This window comes from Helobdella robusta (genome assembly GCF_000326865.2).
Source record: "Helobdella robusta unplaced genomic scaffold HELROscaffold_24, whole genome shotgun sequence".
Classification (NCBI taxonomy): Eukaryota; Metazoa; Annelida; class Clitellata; order Rhynchobdellida; family Glossiphoniidae; genus Helobdella; species Helobdella robusta.
This window is the reverse complement of record NW_008704261.1, coordinates 1,546,160-1,564,788: the sequence shown is the minus strand read 5'-3', so window position 1 is coordinate 1,564,788 and position 18,629 is coordinate 1,546,160. Positions and strand designations below refer to the sequence as shown.

The 18,629-nt window shown below is 31.1% G+C and overlaps 2 protein-coding genes across 2 annotated transcripts; both read right to left on the bottom strand.

The window, feature by feature from the left end:
* Nucleotides 1-2,999: 2,999 nt before the first annotated feature.
* HELRODRAFT_172709 (hypothetical protein) lies at nt 3,000-3,587 on the bottom strand (the record flags this gene model as incomplete). The annotated part of the gene is made up of 1 exon (XM_009019366.1): nt 3,000-3,587. One exon carries the CDS (start codon nt 3,585-3,587, stop codon nt 3,000-3,002), a length of 588 nt encoding a protein of 195 aa, XP_009017614.1.
* Nucleotides 3,588-13,941: 10,354 nt separating this feature from the next.
* HELRODRAFT_172707 (hypothetical protein) lies at nt 13,942-17,565 on the bottom strand (the record flags this gene model as incomplete). Its single annotated transcript, XM_009019365.1, has 7 exons — nt 13,942-14,029; nt 14,514-14,644; nt 14,845-14,877; nt 16,208-16,614; nt 16,723-16,974; nt 17,047-17,176; nt 17,368-17,565. 7 exons carry the CDS (start codon nt 17,563-17,565, stop codon nt 13,942-13,944), a joined length of 1,239 nt encoding a protein of 412 aa, XP_009017613.1.
* Between the last annotated feature and the right edge of the window lie 1,064 nt (nt 17,566-18,629).

Here is an 18,629-nt window from a genome sequence, read left to right as displayed (position 1 = left end):
AATATTCTTTAAATTCTACCGAATGTTTGGCGTTAATATGTTTGTAGTTCGTTTTTTCGATTTTTCTCACTAAAGTTTTTTGGTAAACCTTTAGTTTATTAAAATTCAAAATAAACTTATTTTTCGAATTCATGCTGCAAATAAGGCCATATTTCGATTCCGAATGAACGTTTAGTTTATTAAAATTTAAAATAAACTTATTTTTCGAATTCATGCTGCAAATAAGGCCATATTTCGATTCCAAATGAACGTTTAGTTTATTAAAATTCAAAATAAACTTATTTTTCGAATTCATGTTGCAAATAAGGCCATATTTCGATTCCGAATGAACGTTTAGTTTATTAAAATTCAAAATAAACTTATTTTTCGAATTCATGCCGCAAATATCGGAATCGAAATATGGCCTTATTTGCAGCCTGAATTCGAAAAATAAGTTTATTTTGAATTTTAATAAACTAAACGTTCACCAAAAAACTTTAGTGAGAAAAATCGAAAAAACGAACTACAAACATATTAACGCCAAACATTTGGTAGAATTTATAGAATACTGTAATATATATATATATAAATATATATAAATATATATAAGTATAAAAGGAGGTGATTTCAAAGCGAGGCAAATTGTTTGTTCGGCAAGAGACATCCAACTAATCACTGGATATGGCCCTGTTTCTCGAGAGTGTCGGGGAGTTTAATGGCCTAAACACTTGTTGACGGAAACTCAACAAAAATTCTTCCTCTGAAGACTCTCGCTGAACGCTCGTTAAGTTCGAGTTCCTACATACATTCTATATCTACAGCCAATGACGCTCGGGATAGACCGATTGACTCTCAGGAAAGATTGGATGACATCAGGAAAGACAGATGACTTTTGGAAAATCAGATGTCAGGTCTGAAAAACGATCATTTGGGAAACGGGTTGACAGTTCAATCTTTCTAAAACTACTGCTTTCAGAGCTCCAACCAAAAAAGTGAGAGAATGATGAGCTCACCATAAAGGTCCTTGGAATTTCAGCGTCCAATTTTGGCCATACCATTTTTTCTGAAACGGATGGAAGTTCAAGGCGCTTTCTGACTGGACATTCTACACTGGACATTCACTGATTTTTGTATGAAAAATGTGCTAATCTGTTTGGTTTTTGTGAAACATTAGTCAAACCTATTGAAAGAATATTAAGAAGGCAGATGGAAATTAAACAGCTGAAAAGCGAACAAAGACATATGAGAAAATTATCAAAAAGGTCAAATAGAAAAGAACGTGATGGTCTAGCTCAGTTGAGAGATGACATCAGAGTAAAAAAGTGAGCCAGCTTTGTCAAGCAGAAAGGTTACGGTCGAAAAAATATCTATAAAGGAAATCTAGACAAGATTTTTTTGCCAGTTCATACCACTTTGGGAAACGATTGTTTGAACAACCAAATTCTGGGGAATTGATTGTTTCAAGAATGGAACTTAAGGATCACCATGCACAAATCTACTCAACGACTGCTGGTGAATAATATGTTATAATATGTTAATATGAATAATATGTTGGAAGGAAATAATATGTTAAAGACTTAAAATGAGGCCGGAGACAACTTTAATCAAAGACCTCCCTCCCTTTTGGAAATTGAAACTATCTTGTCAAAAAGGAGTAGTTCTTTGCCTACCGCATGCAATATCGTATTTGGTATACAAGAGATGTCTCACCGCAATGAAATTTCTATATAAACTACTGGTCAAATTCTGAAACCACGGTGTTGTTCACGAAGACTAGCAAATTGCTAACGGAGTTTTTATTCTAAAAAAAAGATTCAACTTTACTGTCGCAGTTTTGTCCCATCTTTTTGTTAAATGTGCAAGATAAATTATTTTGGGCTGTCATTGCAGCCCGAATAAATGTGTTTGTCAAGAACAAATACATCGATAATGAGTGCAGAAAGGAGTCCCCGGTTGTATTTAACACACTGCAACAATTTGTGAGGCGATTCAAAAAGCTAAAAGTAACAGGTTGATTTTTCATGTAGTTAGGCTAGATTTAACAAATGCCTATGGAGCTGTGCCACATAACCTGCTGTGGAAAGCCCTGGAAAAGTTTCATATACCTGGCAAATGGTAACAGGAATTTTAAAAAAATTACTTTGAGGGTTTCGAGATGTGTTTCACAACAAAAGAATTTACAACCAAATGGGTGGATTTGAAGGTTGGAATAGCCATGAGCTATGCATTATCATTGACGCTTTTTGTACTGGCTATGGCAATTCTGCTTGACGCAGCTGGTGGTGCAAAAGTCTCACATGGAAAGATAGTTCACATGCTTTCACTAAAGGCTTTCATGGATAACACCACGGTGCTGACAAACTCTGCGGTTACCTGCCACCAAGCATTAAAAAAGCTGGATGAGTTGCTGTGTTGGAGCAAAATGAAATTCAAATTGGAAAAATCAAGAAGTTTGTTACCGACTAGAGGAAATCTGAATCTCTACACGAATTTCACAATTTCTGGTAAAGCGTTCCAGTGGTGCAATTCAATTCGGTAAAGTGTTTGGGCAGATAGTAGTCTGTTAGTCTGAAAGACGTTGATAAAATAGAAAAATTAGAAGACACTGGTTCAAAATACTTGAAAATTATCAACAAAATTGAACTTCAAGGCAAATTCAATGTATTATTATAACTGTTCCGGGCTACGACGAGTTCGTTTAATCTTTTTGAAAAATATCGTTTTATTTTACAAATCGATAATCAATGTTTATCAATTACTCGATAATCAATGTTTATCAATTACTCGATAATCAACGTTAATTAATTTTACTAATGATTTATTAGTTAATGTTTACAAACTATCAAATTAACGTCCAGAAACTGTCGCATTCCGAATAACGATTCACTCAAGTTTATCGCAAATAAATAAAAGTAGATCCCAGAGTCAAATATCAGATATTGCTTTTGACTAACAATCAATTGCTTTCCAACATCAAATATTTGTAGGAGATTAAATAAATATTTTATTATAACAGAACATTAAACATTTTTGATAATTTGATAAATTTTAAATTTAATTATTATTACTTTCTTTGTCATTTCGCAAGATAACTTCTGGTCAAGCCCCATAACTTTTTGAAAGGATTTCTGCTCAATTTTTGACGTGATCTCTTCCATTTTTGCATTGATAACGGCCAATTGCTGTTCAACTTTGGAATCGAATTGTTCTCTGAGTTCTCTCAACCGTTGCTTTATTTTAACATCAATCGCGGCTGACTGTTGTTCGATTTGGGTATCAAATTGTTCTCTCGTCTGTTTAATTTTTGCATCAATTAGATTTCTCGTCTGTTTTATTTCTGTTGACTGTTGTTCAATTTTTGTAGATTGTTGTTTTATTTCTGATGATATTGTTCGAAGTATCAATTTAGTGTTAGCCCCAACGTCTACAACTGCATTTGATTCTACATTCTGATCGTCAAACTCGAATTCATCAGGATTCTTGTTTTCATTAGCAAGGGCTTTTGTTAGGCGTGCTATCAATGCTCTTCTCTTTCCACTGGTAGCAACAATTTGTTTTTGTAACTCTTCTTTGAGTTGCTCCAAATTAAGTTGATGTAGTTTTGTCATGTTGTTTTTGCAAAATAACTTGTCGACGAGAAAAATTAAAATTTTCAACAACGATGCTCACTTGTTTTCCACCGAAGATCCCACTTCTGACACCAATGTTATAATTGTCCCGGACGACGACGAGTTCGTTTAATCACAAAAATAGTGACACGAAATAGCTTTCAGACTATCTTTTTGTTTATTACTCGATAATCAATTTTAATCAATTACTCGATAATTAACGTTAATATAATAAAAGTTAATGTTCACAAGCTATCAAATTAACGTTACAAAACTATCGCTTTCAGAATAACAATTCACTAACGTTTATTGCAAATAAATAAAAATACAACGCAGAGTCAAATATCAAATATCGCTTTTGACAATAACAATCAATCGCTTTCCAATTTCAAATATTCAACAACCACAACCAATATTTCACATGTCTTTACATACCCGTCTTACTGATGCTTCTCGAACGTCCTAGATATCTCGCTGTCAGAAGGTTCCTCCTCGAACTGTATGCGTTCGTAGCAACGCTAGAGCCTCTAGGAAATATATTTGTGACGGCTATAACAGTATGGCTGATTCAGTTTGTGGTGGTACCAAAGCTTCTATGGCCTCTTACAGTTTAGGAAATCAACTTAATCACAGTAGAGAGTCTTGAAAGATAACTCAACCTGTACACACTTATGTGGTTGGGACTTCTTCCAGGTCTGACGTCGTTAGCCAAGTACAGTAGAAGCACGCTACTAAGACTCTCTCTGAAGTCTCTGGTGGAAGAATTCAAGGTCGCAAAAATTAGGTGTCAATGGATGTTAAACAACTCAGCTCACGAGTGTGTGAAAAAAATGAAGCCATTGTTAAAAACAGGGAGAAAATAAAACGCAGAGAAAGAAATGAAAGTCGCAGAAGATTCATTAACGTTTAAAGAGATTGTGGGAGCCGTTCAAAGTACCGAACATGGTGTTGACTGTTTTCAAATACGTGGTGGTCAAAGACATTGAACAAAGTAAAGAAACAGATGATTGTTAACGAAAGAAAGTAAGATTATGACATGGATCGAGTGGTGATGCCGTACAACAAAATCAACAAGGCAGGTGGACAACGTGGAAGAGGGAGCTTCAGAGTAGTTTTACGTATAATGATATGTAGAACATGGCTCCATTAAGACTGGCGTTTATTATAAGAGCCATGTATGATCAGCTACCATCAAGAGCAAATCTTGCTAGATGGAAGGTGGCAGGAGAAGCTAAGTGTAGCTTATATGGTGAAATGGAAACGGTGGACCACGTATTAGTGTTAGTTATAATCTTAGGACCCAGAATAGTATAAGTGCATTTACCCGTGTTATTATTAATATAATTATATTAAACCAACGTTCAAATTTAGACAATTCACTATATTCCAACAAAGAAACACATGATTTATTTTAATTCTAATTAAGTTACAATCAAAGTCGCTGTGAAAACAAAGACAAAAAGACGGAACAATACTATATAAGTACACTGATGATGGCAGTTGATGCCGAAAAAAGCTTTTCGGTAGTAATAACGTTATTAATAATGTTTTGTCAAAAATGACAAATATTAAAAGTTTTTTATTTAACCTTAATTAACTTCATCAAGATGATAAAAGTCTTGTTAGAAAAATTGAGAAACTCAACTACAAGTTGAATAATGCCAAAAACGCAGTGATCTTTATAATTAATTGTATATATATATATATATATATATATATATATATATTGTAGTTCACTGCATTTTCAGATATAACATAAAAATGTGATGGATCCGAAAATTGAAATTTTTGTTTTTTGATGGCCTAATGGTTAAAGGCGCCTGGTCCTCTTTAGCAGTTCGTGCGGTGACAGGATTAGAATATGACAAAATTCTCCGCCTATCACGTTAGGGTTTAGTTTAATAGTGAATTGTAATATATACACCTACTACAGTTTCTATATGCAAAAGCATTAAAATCTTATATACATTCAAAACTTCAGTTCAGTTGAGCTACCAGTAAAGATCGATAAAAGAAGCTGATATTTTGTCTGAATTCTTTCTCCATGTGGACAAGCAAAATTAGGGAGTAAGAAGGTGATATTTCAAAACTTAAAAAATAAGCTCCACTCTACTATCGCTTTGTGTGTTATGCATCGTTTAGCACGGGTTCTTGTATGCTGTTTCCGTGCTATTAATTTTTCAGAGCTTTGGAAGCGTGTGTAAGAATGTTTAGAATTTGTATTTATGTCAGTAGAAAACCTCAAGATTTTGGGGAATTTGAATCAGATTCACATTTGCACTTAAAATGAATTGTGTTGTTCTAAACCAAGTGCCTACTACTCTCAGACTGACTCATTATAGTCATTATAGTCTAATGCCAAAGTGGCACCATTGTTAGTCTTGGTCATTATAATAAAATTAGAAATATTGAACAAATTTAAAAACAGCATCTACTCAAAAATTTATAAATTTCATAGTTCAAATCGAAATTATTCATTGAAATTGTCTTTGTTCCAGCATTGCGAAGTTTTAACAAGTGTACAATCAAAATATTTTATCTGCTGTTTGTCAATTTAGGATCCGTTTAAAGCCGATCTTTGTATAAGATTCGGCATACCCTAATCTTCGAAATCTTTGCATTCTTAATTTAGTACCTATATTTTTTTAATAGATTTTTCACAAGAATAGATGAGCTACATAAAACTTGGCTGAATGATTATAAAAACACGTAAAATTTAGTTGGTAAATCGGTTGGGGTAAGCACACTAGGGCGGTTGAATATACGTGTTTAGATATTGTTTTTTTCAATGTAGATGCCAATAGCGACGCACGCAAGATACAATAATGAAAACCACAAAAATAAAAATTAATTAACTCCCTAATTTTTACTATTTGTTGATTTACAATTTTACGCAAAAAAATTAATTTCAATTTGAAAAAGTTATATCAAATAAATATCTTCATTTGTTGAAGATGATTCTCATAAAAAATTAAATTATAATATAAAATTGGCTTTTTATAATTAAACCGGTATGTTATATTGAACATAATTATTAAAAAATATTTTTGTATTCTCCCATGTAAATTAATATTGAACAATGTAATTAAATAATAGAAAAATATATAAGGTGGTTCAAATTAAGAACTGCAGACCAGAGTGAGCAGGCAGTGGCATTGTTTCTTGGATGTGATACAGAACGTTGTCCATCAAAGGATAATTTTAAAAACGTGCGCACGTTTTACGTTTGATCAACATCGAAAAACACTCTTAAGCATTATGAAAATGTCGTTAAATAAATTAAAAAAACTACATTTAATCATCATTTGTAAATAAATCTTTTTGACGTTCAATAATGATTGATGATGTTCATTCTTTTTTTCACCAAATCAACATCCTGGTACTCAGCACTGTTAGTCGAACCTTTCAAGGAAATGCAAGCAAATAACTAACAACATATCTGCTATTTAATAAACTAACCAACAAATAAATGAAAATATAACACAACAAGCTAATGATCAAACTTGTGCTACTTAGACAAGTCCACAAGCGATCGATTGAACGAACGAACGAATGAATGAGCGTTCGAGAGGACTAACAAATAAACAAACAAACAAACAAACGAACATACAAACAAACTGAAAAATAAAACATTGCCAATAACCCATAAACACAAAAACAGCAATATAATATTATAAACAATTCAACCAGAAGGCCTGTAATCTTTGAAGTAGTAGCATGTGCTTGCAACAACCGTCAGAAGAATGCAAGCAACCAACGTGCAGAAGATAAATCGAGGCCTGTTCTGAGCCACTACACAAATCCAAGAAACGACTATGACCACGGCCAATGTCATCAGCGGGTATGTCACGTACGGACGACTGAGGATTGACGGAATGAGAACCTATATATATATATATATATATATATATATATAGATAGATAAATATATAAATATATATAAATATATATATATATGTATGTATATGTATATTTCATTGAACTTATATGCCCCGTCTGCGTTTAATAGCTTTTTAATAAGAATCTCAACACTGCGTAGTCTTTTGTACTCTTGTTTATTTAAAGTTTCCATAAGTTTGGTGTTTGATGTTTATTACAGGGTTTCTATTTTCTATTAATAAAGCCTCTGGCCAGGCTGTAACGATCCTACCAACAAAGAAATTACTCAAAGAAAAAAACAATGGAACTTAGAATTCCTTTGTTAAAAATACTATAAATACCAGATGAACTACATATAACAATATCCAAAAACTCTATTACACAGATGATGGTAAAGGTTACCGAAAAAAAGCTTTTTTGTAAAGGTATATAAAAAAGCAGTTTAAAATAATTAGAAATTTTATTATTATTAAGTTAAATAAATTGAATAATATCGATAGAATTGTAAAATTTAGTTACAAACTCAACATTGCGATAATGCGGTGATATTTCTTAATAAATAAATAAATAAATAAATATATTTTCATCCAATCGTTAGGATATATATATATATATATATATATATATATATATATATATATATATATATATATTTCGGAACGAGGTTTTCTTTAATACAAACATCGTTGAAGATATATGCCCATTTTGCATTAATGACTTTCTTTAATGAACGCTCAACAAGTCTGAATTTATTAAACTCGTATTTATTTAAAACAATAGACATGGTAAGGCTAACAGCGCTGTTTCGGGAAGTCCATCTTCAGAGCCTATGAAAATAAGAATAGCATGAAATATTTTTATAAAATTAGAATGCATATTAAATGTGTAATAAAATTATTAAGAAAATAACGAGAAACCTTTGTTAGTGAAAACAATGCAAAACATGTACAAATTAAATTTATGGTTAAAAATATAAATGTATATAAAAAGTTAGTAAAATAGTATTAAATTAAATATTAAAACAAATAAATTAATACTGAAATCTAGTTCAGTGAAAATTTGTTAAAATCGGATGATGTAAATAAAACGTAAATAAGTTAGTTGAATGTGAAAGAGAATGTGTGGAAAGATATGGAAAATTGTCAAAATTAATTATTAAGTTTATAATGATATATAAGAAATTTTAATAAACGAATCCGTAAATGAAACAACTAAATTTGTACATGTTTTGCATTGTTTTCACTAACAAAGGTTTCTCGTTATTTTCTTAATAATTTTATTACACATTTAATATGCATTCTAATTTTATAAAAATATTTCATGCTATTCTTATTTTCATAGGCTCTGAAGATGGACTTCCCGAAACAGCGCTGTTAGCCTTACCATGTCTATTGTTTTAAATAAATACGAGTTTAATAAATTCAGACTTGTTGAGCGTTCATTAAAGATATATATATATATATATATATATATATATATATATATATATATATATATATATATATATATATATATATATATATATATATATATATATATATATATATATATATATATATATATATATATATATATATATATATATATATATATATATATATATATATATATATATATATATATATATATATATATATATATGCATGTTCGGCGTTAGTTAACTTCCAATTTAAATTTAAATAGAAAGTTAACTAACGCGGAACATGCTGTGATTTTCAACAATAATTTCATTTCTAACAATATTTGAATTTCATAATGGACCACTTACGTCATCAAGTGATGAAATAGCTGTGGTTGCTGTTGTTTTCGCCGAGCTCAGTGTTTTATCACTACCTGTGTTTTTCAATTTTTTGTCTTCTGCCTGAATGCGTTAAGAGCGTATGTTTTAATTGTTTGTGAAGCGTGATGGCCTAGTGGTTAAAGACGCCTGGTCCTTCTCGCAGTGCGCGTTAGTGACCGAATTCAAATATGGAGGTGGAAGCCCCACCTATCAAGTGCTTTGTGTGTGAGGCGTCGTTTAGAACGAATTCATACATGCTGTTTGTTTGTGTGTTGCTGATTCATCTGAGTTTTAGTAAACATGAATTGATCTTTAACTTTTTCCCTGTTTAATGCAACGTACCACACTGAGGTCAATGTCACAGTAAATACAAGTGGCTCTAGTAATTATAGTTGTAGTACGCAAACATGTAAAACAATTATGATAGTTACAAGAATGCAAAAAAATGTGGCAGACAGAGATCTTATTGTGTTCAAACCCTAGTCACTGAAAAATGACCAGACGTCTTAACCATTAGTTACCTTTTTAGATTTTTTGTTTTTTGCCATCTTCCATCTTTCCAACTCATCTATTTCTTCTTTTATGTTCTCCAATTCCTCAGCCACAATGTTTTCTTTCTCCTGAAATGAATGACTATAAAGTCATAATGAAGACTCGGAAAAATAAAATGATGGCGCTGTGGATAATGGTGATGATAATTTAATAAAAAGCATTTATTAAATAATTTAATCAAATAAAAGAAAATAAATTTAAACTTGCTTCCATTAATTTGATCTTCATTTTAAAATCCATCGTTGTCGTCTGTACAATTACATTTACATTCAATTAATTATTTTAATTTGTTCCCATTTAAAATTCATCCAATCGTTATATTATTTTAAGAACAATTTACTTTGTGACCAAAATCAAATTTCCTTTCACACATGAAATTAAAAATTATATTTGGCAACTTTGAAAAATTGTATTTGCTAAATTAATGAATGCGTGAATATTGTAAATAAAACCAGAGTTAGTAATTGGCAGAATCTGGCATCCGAGCCATAGATGTCATTTAAAATTAATATTTTACTACATTATTTAACCTTTCTTTTGAGTTTTTCAGCAGTTGACTTTCTCTTTAGCTTCAATTTATTCAAAGGCCTAAAAACTCGTTTCCCAGTAGCAACTGTTTTTATTAGTTTTTTAGTAGTGACAAGAATTGTAGTTTTGATGGTAGTTGTGGTTGCTCTCGTTGACGATGAGGTCAAGCTAGTGCCGTCGTCATCGTAATAATATTCGTATTCGTATTGGTTAGGAAGAGTTGCTTTTGTGTTCGTGTTGGCATTTGCGCTTGCAAGCAATAATTTTGAGACGTAGGTCATTGTGAAAACGCTTTCAGCAGTATTAAATGTTGTTGAAATAGTAGCAGCAGTATTACTAGTAGTTGTTGTATAAGTAGGGGTGGTAGTTAATGTAGTAGCAGCAGCAGACGTATCAGTTGTGGCTTTCGTTTCATCATCATCGTCATAATATTCATATTCAGGATTCGAAAGATTGACTTTGTTTTTAAGAGTTATTGCAGCCGAAACTATGTTTGTGTTTTTTCTAAGAGCAATCATTTCATTTGAAATATCGGATGCAATTGTATTTTGACTACTCGAAACATCATTTGCAAGCTTAGCTCTATAATTCATCGGAATATTTCTCTTGAAAACCATGTTTTTTTTCATCTAAATATAATATTTTTAATTTTTTGAAACAAATTCATAACAACAGCCAGAAATAATTTTTAAATTTTTATATAAATAGATTTTAAATTGATAAGAAAAACCACAACAACATAAACAGCTGTAGGGTGGATGAAAATTTTCAATGGCGGCTTTGAAGCTTTGCAAAGATTTTTCATCAAGTGATACTATTATTTCCAGTGATAATAGTAACCTTACTCTTCTTCTTGCTTTTGACTTTTCCTCTGCTTTTGATACTGTTGATCATACTTTTCTCTTGAGGCTGCAAGATCATTTTGTTAATATTACTAATTCTTGTCTATCTTAGTTTTTTTCTTATCTCTCTAATCGCTTTTCTTCAGATGTTCTTAATTAATTCTACTTCAAACTTCTCTACACTTACTTTTGGGGTACCTCAGGGTTCTATTCTTGGCCATCTTCTATTTATACTCTATACTTCTAAACTAATATACCTCGTATTATTATTTTTTCTAAACTAATATACCTCGTATTATTATTTTTTTTCACTAGTCAACTATATACTGATGATTCTTATATTTATACATCTTTTTCTTTATATAATCTCAATAGTGTTCTTTATAATCTATCCGTATGTCTTTTTTTAATTATCGCATGGTATGACTCAATGTGTGTTAAACTTAATTTTTATAAATTTAAATTTATTTGTTTTAGTAAATCTAAACGCTCTATTACTATTCCTCCTCTTATCTTATCTGATTCTAAAACTCTTGATGTATCTCATAAGTTTCATAGTCTAAGCTTTAACTTTGATTCTAGCATGTCTCTTTCTTTTTAGAATAATTGCTTTGCTAGAAGTTCTTATTTTCATCTACGTAGAATAAAAAAAACTGTTGCTTTTTCTTTATGATCCTTTTCTTCACCTTCTTGTTACTTTTTTACTTTTATCTAGGATTGATTATTGTAACTCACTCTACAATGGTCTTCCTGATTCTACACTCCATCTTTTAAATAAAGTTTTTACCTCTACTGCTCGTCTAGTTGCTCGTGCCCCTTTCTTTTCTCGTATATCTCCATATTTTGTTCTCTTGCACTGGCTACCTATAAATTATAGAATAATTTTTAAAATTTGCTCATTTATGTATAAGCTTCAATCTAAATTATTTCCTAAGTACTTATCAGTTCATTAATTGAACCTAAACGCCCAGGTTTACGGTCGTCTTCTTATTCTCACTTATTTTAGCCAGTGTTTAACATTCTTTAGCTAAATATGCATTTGCTTTTTCTAGACCTTTCCTCTGAACCTTTTCTCTGGAATTCTCTATTTCCTTTTCTGTCTTCTTCTCCATCACTTACGAAGTTCAGAGCGGATCTCAATATTCATCTTTATGCAAAATTCATTGAGGAACTCAGTTGAACATTGCGGAAATAGCGCTTTATAAATTAATTGATTAATTGATCAAATTACTTTTTTTATTTTTTGCTTTGCAACAATTTATACAAATAAAATTATTTTACATACATTTTTTTCAGAAATGTTCCAAAACATTGGCTAAGTTTCAATACACCAGATTAAATTAAAATATAATAAAATGAACTTTCCCACTTTTTTGTTTTCAGGAGTTGAGGAAAGTTTACTTTCCACGGTTTGTTTCTCTAAAAATGTCGACATAACGCTCAGTGCCGGTGCTATAAATTTTTTTATCTCATTATTGCTAACGAAGGCGATATCATTTGTATTGTCATTGCTATCATAGGTTCCAATGGCTGTAATAATTCCATTACGATCGTTATTTACCTCATCATCAAAAGCATCGGTAGGGTTTTTAGATTTATATAATCTGTCATTAACTTCATGTTGTATATAAAAAACTGTGTCATTTAAATTTTTATTATTGTTCAGTTTAGGAAATTGCAAAAAAATGTTATCGTTTATTTTGATTTTGTCACGATAATAATTGTTGGTTGTATTGTGATCCTTTTTAATTTTATAATCAACATCTGAGACGTGCTTCTGATATGGACCCCGAGATTTCTCAATGTTCAAGTCAACTAACCTTGCAAAGTGAGAGAATGTTACCGCCCACATGATCATTGTCGATAAGTAAGTTCTTGTTCGATTTGGATGAAAAGTTTTCATGGGACGAACATCAGTTCATTCAAAGTAATGTGTTTAAATAAATTTATGTTAATTTTTGGTTGAAGCAATCATGAAAGTACATTTTTAAATTAAGCGATAATTCGTCTGTTGTAATTTATTTTATTTATCAATTTTGTACCATTTCGTGTCAAATTAAACAAATTATACACGTTTATATCCCATGCTTTAAAAATTCAACTGTTTAATTTTTGTAAATATTTATTTTCCGTAAAATGAAAGCATGAAACGTTTGAAATGCTTGCAAGCAGATCGTGCATAGACATTTCGTTGAAATATTCAACTAATTATTATAAGTTAAAAATGATACGGCAATGATCAAATACAGGGATGATGAGATTGACAAATTAGAGGAATGATTTAATTTTTTCTCATGAGAATTAATAATTAAAAAAAATAATATTAAATTAAATAGTAATAATGGTAGAGGTAATAATATTAGTGGTAGCAGCAGCAGCCGCGGCGGCGGCTGTAGTAGTAGTAGTAGTAGAAGTAGTAATATTAGTAGTAGTAGTAGTATAGTAGTTGTAGTAGTAGTAGTGGTGGTGGTTACGTCCTTCTTCTTCTTCCTCTTCTTTTTCTTCTTCTTTAATTTCTTTTACTTCTTTTCTTCTTTTATTTATTATTAATTAAATAATATTATTATTATTAGTAGTAACGATGATGTTGACATTGTTGTCAAGGCGAAAAGATTATAAGCGATGGAATTATGTGAATGTATGAAAGGAATAAATAAATATTTACAAATAAGCAACAATATGAAATAAGAACAACAATTCTCTTTGAAAATGAAGTACTAAAATTTATAGTAAAATCATAATTAGATTAATTGGTTTGTTGTAAATAAGTGAATCAGTCTCTGGACCGCAAGATGTACTGAGCGATAGGCCGCATCACGTAGTTGCAGAAGACGAACGTTGATTCAACTAGGAATAAAAATCTTTGCGGATTTTAAACTTAAAATGAAATTTTATATGTAAATTTTATCTAATAAAACTTATTTACAATTAAAAGTTACAATTTGAAATAAAAATTATTGGAATAAATTAAACCTAAAACAGAAAAATAGTAATTAAGGTTAATTTCTCCATTTGCATATCAGTCTTCTAGGGACCAACTAACCGATGACCATTGTTCGGCCAACCAACCAAACTACCAACCTACCTACCAACCGATCTACCAACCTACCAGCCAACCTATCAGCCAACCTACCAACCTACCTACCAACCTACCTACCAACCTACCAACCAACCTACCAACCTACCAACCAACCTACCAGCCAGCCTACCAGCCAACCTACCACCAAAGAGCCACCCAAACAAAACCCAAATAATTAAAAAAATTAACGTCTAAGTTAATCATTTAAAAAAAAGCCAGTCAATTATGCAAGCATTCCATTCATAAAATACTTTTAATGAACCAACTTGTAAAGCTTATAGAGCTCTTCATGATTGTTGATGGAGATGATGACGGAGGAAATGAGAGTGATGATGGAGATGATGGTGAGAGCGTAGAATCCTGTCTTGTCTTCAAAGTTATTTATGAAATAAACAATCTGCGTGATGAAAAATTATAAAACTCGTCATTAAATTTTATGGATTCAGTTATTGAGTGAGTTGCATTGATTGCAATCCCGGTTGTTATTAAACCACGTTTGATTTGTAGCACAGGTAACTATTTAGAGGTACAATTATTACTTGTAACCACTGCAGCAGTTACATTCAGATTAAAACTTCTCAAGTATGGTCTACCAACCTGCTTTGAAACTTTCATGTTCACCAGAAAAAACTGCAAAGTAATGAATTGTTTTTATTTATTTTTATATTTGCAAAACATGTTCCTCTATTTGGGTAGATAGGCAAACTTTTGGCTCTGAGGGCCGCATATATATGTATTTATTAATATAAATATAAAATTTTTCAAACGTTTAACATGGGGGCGGGGATTTTCTAAAATGTTGAAATGTTGACCGGGGGAGCAATATTTTTGGCTGACGACCTTTCTATACTTTTTGCCTATAAATGTAATTTTTCATTTTTTCGTCAAAATACGTACAAGGCTTGTTGGGCCGCATGCAGCTGCTGGCCGAAGTTTGCCCACCTCCTCTGCTCTATATAATTGAATCAACGTTGAAAATCGTTGTTATCATCCACCTCATCATTATCATTAATAACAATAATAATAACATCATCATCATCAGGATTATTAACAACAAAAACGTTATCATCAACATCATTGGTTGAAGATATGAAGAACATAATAAAACGTAATATAGATAATATATCTGTAGCATTGTAAGTGGTTCTGGGTATGTCAGAGCTGCAATAATAAAGACTTATAAAAAAAAACGTCATCATCCACATCATCATCCACATCATCATCCACTTCATCATCCACATCATCATCCACATAATATACCAAAGTCATAATCATCAACGTCACCCTCAACATGATAAGGATGTTGATGATGTTGTTGTTGCTGTTGTTGTTAATGATGATGATGATGATAATGATGATGATGGTTTTAATGATGATGATGTTGATGAAGATGTTATGATGGTAGTGATGATGATGATGAGGAGGAAGATATGATGTTGGTGATAAAAATTTTAATAACGTTAATGATGGTGTAGAAGATGATGATGTTGTAGTAAATGATGAAGTTGATGATGACATAGGTGATGATGATGATGATAATATCGTTTGTGGTGATGATGTTTTAAACGATGATGATTCAACGTTATCAAAGTTTTAGCAATAACTACCACCTTCCCTACAACCACCACCACCATCACTATACCCACCACAACAACTACAACCATCATCATCATCATCATTATTATCATTATCACCTTTTGAATAGAATCCAGATGACGAAAGTCCTAAAATGTTAATATGAATAATTATTCCAATTCAGTAATTTATTTGAGAAACTGAGAAAGAATCAAATTTAATGAAATAAATGTTTTCAAATAGTGTTTATTTCACCATCCAAATCATCATCACCATCATCATTATCATCATCACCACCACCACCATCATCATCATCATCATCACCACCACCATCATTATCAACATATATCATCATCACAACCATCACCACCATCATCATCATTACTTTATCATTTTCATCAAAATCATCATGAATCGAATTCTTGTGTGGTGGTGTTGGGGCCTGCTGCTTCTCAAGTTCAATGACTTTTTTTCGTTTGGTTTTAATTGCTTTTTTTAGCGTTGTTGTTCGGATAACTTTTTTCGATTTAATCGTCGTTGGTAGAGTTTTTTTTATTATGTTGGTTGGTTTTAATTTAATTTTTGTCGGTAGAGTTGTTGTCGTTGTTGCCATGTTTTTTTTTAGTTCAGTTGCTGTTGGGACGGTTTTTGCCGTTGATTCGTAAGCCTTTTTTAACTCAGCCGTCGCAGGTTGCATTTTGGTTGTGGCAACTTTTTTGGTTCGAATTTTTCTACGCAACTTATTTGTTTGAACCCTTTTTATTGTCGATTTCTTTCTTGGAATCATTTTTCCTGAAGTTGTTATTAACGAAGTTGATATTGTTGTCGTTGTCGATGTTGACGTTTTTGTCGTTGTTGATGTTGTTGTTGTTGCAGATTTGGATGATGATTTAAACAGACCTGAATTATTTTTTTCAGTTAGACGTGCTGGTTTCTTTTTAAAAGTCGCTGGTGTTTTTCTTGTTGCGATCTTTGAACTAAAAACGTCGGTTTTAATTTTTGTATCAGTCAAAGCTGTTGTTGTCGCGATGACGTCACTGCCGTTTAGCAAGCCTCGATTCTGCCTGAACAATGGTCTGTCATTTTTGAACATCGTTGCAATAATTTTCATTGTTTGTTTTCTGTTGGTAGTGACAATTTTGGGTTTGCTGCCTGTGAGGAAAGATTTATTCCTGGACGAGTTTAATTTATTTTTAAAAATCGTGTAGTTTGTTTTTATTAAACCTTTATTAACTTTAAAGATTGTGATGTATTTTTTTGGAAACGTCGAGTTTTTTTGTAACGAAGGTGAATTTTTCAATGACTTCAATTTCTTTGATGCACCTCTCAGTCTTGTTGCATTTTTGACGCGTTGCTGATTGAGATTTAAATAAAAATATCAGTAAATAAATAAATTACTTGAACATAAAAATATGAAAACTAACTACGTAAACAAAACTTTAATAAAAATATGTTTAAATATATACTTCAAAATAACTTTACTGAATTTCTTCAACAAAATAATTTGATAAATCTGTGATAGGATTTCATCAACAAAACACGAACCCTCAAATATTCGAGATCAAGAAGATCATCCAAGTGTTTCGAAATGGAATTGCCTTCTGTTATATTTGAGGATGCTATCAGCAAGAGAATCCAGCTTATTAGAAGGATGGTGAACGACTTTTTGGAAAGGAGCAAAATGCTTTTGCTGCCAATCCTGTTGACGGTGTGGATGCTTATAAGGTCATTTGTGGGACGCATTGTGATTAGTCTTCCTCGCTTAGCAAGAACCTTCAATATTGTGATTTTCACTGTTAGATCTTTACTATATGGTCTGCCTTTCATACATATTTCAGCTCCATGTAAACACGTTAACAGAATTATCCGAAAAAATTGTCATTAGCCGTAACTACGTTCAACAATCGAATCATAAAGACAGATATGTAGTTCTTATGTCTCCAACATTTCTTAATAGAAGGTCTGATGCTTAATTTTCGAAAAGAATAGATTATTAGTTGTGTTGATATTTTTATAAGTTAATTAAATCTAGTAAAAATAATTAAACAAAATTAAATTGTGAAAAAACAGTTTTTAGTTACCTAATAATTTTTTTGGTCTTGGTTGAAAACGTGAACAAAATAACCACCTGATAAATTTATGGAGGGTCTTGTTCACTCGAACACAAATAAAAATTTTTTTGAGAGCTTTAACGTGAATTAGAAATTAATTATATAATCGATTCAATAACATTAACAAATAATTATAACATTATTAACTAATTACAACGTTACGAATAATGAATTGAATGTAATGATATGAAATAATTAACAAGCGAGAAGCAGATGAGATTGTTTATTTATTTGTATGTGATCGTTTGACGTAGCCATAAATTCTTATTAAATAATTAATTTCATAAAAATGCATATTACTAAAAAATTGAATAAATAATTAAATAAATTAATTAATAAATAAGTTAAATAATAAAAAAAGATAACTTAAATAAATAAACAACGAAATATTGTATAAATAAATAATTTTGTTATGCTAAATTTGAAATATTTCCACGTTTGTTTGATAAACAATTTGCAATAAACTCGGTGCATCGGATGTCTTGGCTTATTAATTAATCATAAGCATTCTATTGTATCATTAAGCAAATGTTATCGTTAAAAAATTTTGATAGAGTACATTTTAAATCGAATCTTCAACTCGCTTTCACATTAGCTGCTCTATATTCCAATTACGTTTGTTAGTGAAATTGATTATCTTCAAACTTTTTTGTACATGCTCAAACCCTTTGAAAAGGTTTAGTTTTCTTCATAGGT